Source organism: Sinocyclocheilus rhinocerous, unplaced genomic scaffold, assembly GCF_001515625.1.
Source record: "Sinocyclocheilus rhinocerous isolate Xijiao unplaced genomic scaffold, SAMN03320098_v1.1 scaffold3081, whole genome shotgun sequence".
Taxonomy (NCBI): Eukaryota; Metazoa; Chordata; class Actinopteri; order Cypriniformes; family Cyprinidae; genus Sinocyclocheilus; species Sinocyclocheilus rhinocerous.
The window spans coordinates 412,912-415,498 of NW_015666530.1; the positions used below are offsets into that span (position 1 = coordinate 412,912).

The window sequence follows — 2,587 nt, forward strand, 5'->3', positions numbered from 1 at the left end:
GTAAATTCGGCTCCATCTGAAAGCACGTGATTTCCTGCTGATTACAGAACCGGCTTTACTAACAAAATGCGCATGACAATCGCATTCGATTAATCGTGCAGCCCTACGGCTATGTGCCAAAAGTGCTTTCCACTCTGTTCAGAGCACAAGTCATCCCCCTCCTAGCGCTCCCCAATTCAGAAGGTGAGCAAGGTCCTAATCCACTCTGCCCAGTTCGGGCTCTCCCATGTAGGCACTCAGATGAGCTCTTTGTATGCTTCGGAGGCCGCGCTATAGTCCTGGCTTACACCTCAGTGGGCTTGCAGTGTCCTATAGGTGTGAGGGCCCACTCCACCAGAGGAATGCCACACCCAGCAGGATTTCTATTGGTGATATTTGTGTGGCCACCAGCTGGTCTTCACCGTCTACCTTCACTAGATTTTATAACTTGGACATCCCTGCCTTGAAGGCACGGATCTTGTCCACTTAATTCTACCTAATCCCCTTTGTAAGTGGAGAGGGTTATGTTATGTAGTCTTCAGTCTAAGCGGCTTGGGTCTCATTATTGGCTTATGCTTACATAGCAGTCGGCTCCTCCCCTTTTGGCGGGTTGAAGCGCCATTGGTTCGTGCAGTTACACGAACGTGAACAAATCAGGTTTCAGTATCAGAGTAAACAGTAGTTTCCCCATAAGCGTCAGCGACACAACACTCCTTCCCTTAACTCAGGGAACCAAGGTTACGTTAGAAATCTGAGCAATCATAAAAATGTATTTGTCTACAATGCTCAACACTGCAGAAACCGGTATTTTCTGTCACGGAACAGTCTGCGCTCCAGACTATGCCCCACAGCAAGTCGACATGTTAATTTTTAAAAATAAAAACTAGACAAGTTGTGCTCTGAGGTAGGCCTGTTATTTATTTTTATGTCAGATGAAAAACATGCGGCTCTTCAAAGCATATATAAGGATTCAGTGTGTGTTTTCGTTTTGTCATCTTAATTTGTTAATTATTTAAGTGAAAAATATTTTGTGTAGGCCTATTTTATTATTTTTATTTATATTATTTTTATTCTTTTTTCTTTGTTCTCAGAAGCAGTGCAGGTGTATTTTTATTGGGTCACAGACACTCGTCCATTCTGTTATTTATTTAATACTAATTTAATATTCAAATCTTATCAGTTAACGGTTTATGTTCATATAACAAGCGGCGGTTGTCGGTCTGGAAAATTAACCGAAATGAGCATCCCTTAAGCATATTTCAAAAAGTACTATTCATTTCTCAGTGTAAAACTTTTCAAATGAAGGGGGGGAAATGAGTATGACTTTATATGACTCATACTGCAAACAAATAACATCTTAAATTGGTGTGAAATCAACTCTAATCCCTGTTGATTAAGGGTAAAGGTTATATGAAGACATACTGGCTGAAGGGAAAGAGAGATCTCTCATTTAAGACCCCAGCAGAGCTCAGATACAGCAATGAGCAGAAAGACTCAGAAGACAGAAGCTCAAATGGGTGAGTTTGGAAAAACACAACTCAAAACGCAACACTATGTGATCCACCCAGCTGAAAAGACCAGAATTCTAACAGGTAGACAAAAAATAACTGGTAAAACTGGTTGACAAGCTTAGTTGACTAAGGAACTTTTGCTAGTCCAAAAGGCCTACTGGGAGCACTAGCATACCAACAAATACAAAACACAACATATGCAGGTCTTCTTAGCAAGCACTTAATATATGATGGCCTAACATAAATGCGCATTTAAAATTTTCTGCAGTTTAAAATGAACTATTTTGATGCCTGAAACATGATAATATGACTTACCTGCCAATCATTTGAGCAGGCCACAACCTTGCACTTTTCAATCCATCATGTTTTTTTATGTTCTCCAGAAAAAAATCCGAATAAATAGTCTTAACAGTTGTGCTTCTGTCTTCTTCCATCTTCAATGCCTTTTCTCCTTAGTTCCACGAGCACCAACAGCAAACATTCCCCATCAAACATGAACACCCCCAATGAGGAGCAGGCTGAGGGCAAACCCACTCCCACTGACTTGCCCCCTGACACCCTGCCAGCACTAGAGGGCGCTACAGACCCAAACACATTCACCAATGAGTCCCAGGACAAAGAAAAGGTTAAAAAGACAAAGAATAGCAAAGGAGGGAAGGCAGAGAACGCTTCTGTTAATGCGCAGGAAAGCACTCCCCCTGCTGGCAGCCATGAGAATGCAGCTCCAGAGCTAAACGACAAAAAGCACAGTTTCAGAAACCAGTACTCAAGATTACCAGCTAACCTCCCTATGCGAAGCACAGCCTGCTATCTGCTGTGAATAGCCAGGAGAGATTGATAAAATAGTGTTTATTACATCACATATAGATCAGATCAGTTCTAGAATGGTCAAATAACTGCATTTGTGGCAGCAAATTGTGGGATTAAATCTGGTGAATAAATGTGAATGAACAATCTGGCTGTGGAAAATAAATCATGTTTTTCATGCTTCACACTTCATTTAGATGTGCCATAAAACACAGGTAACCAAATTATATTGAAAATAAAAGAGGACATCCAAAGCCTGGGTATCAAACAGAAAGTGCAGTTTGGCTGCT

At 41.2% G+C, this 2,587-nt stretch overlaps 1 protein-coding gene across 1 annotated transcript in view; it reads left to right on the forward strand.

The window, feature by feature from the left end:
• LOC107732462 (soluble guanylate cyclase 88E-like) overlaps nt 1–2,317 on the forward strand; it is a 12,365-nt gene extending 10,048 nt beyond the window's left edge. Inside the window, exons 15-16 of the mRNA XM_016543801.1 lie at nt 1,378–1,496; nt 1,947–2,317. Of these exons, the coding sequence (XP_016399287.1) occupies nt 1,378–1,496; nt 1,947–2,310 (483 nt within the window). The 3' untranslated portion in view covers nt 2,311–2,317. The remainder of the gene's footprint in view (nt 1–1,377; nt 1,497–1,946) is intronic.
• Nucleotides 2,318–2,587: the final 270 nt, after the last annotated feature.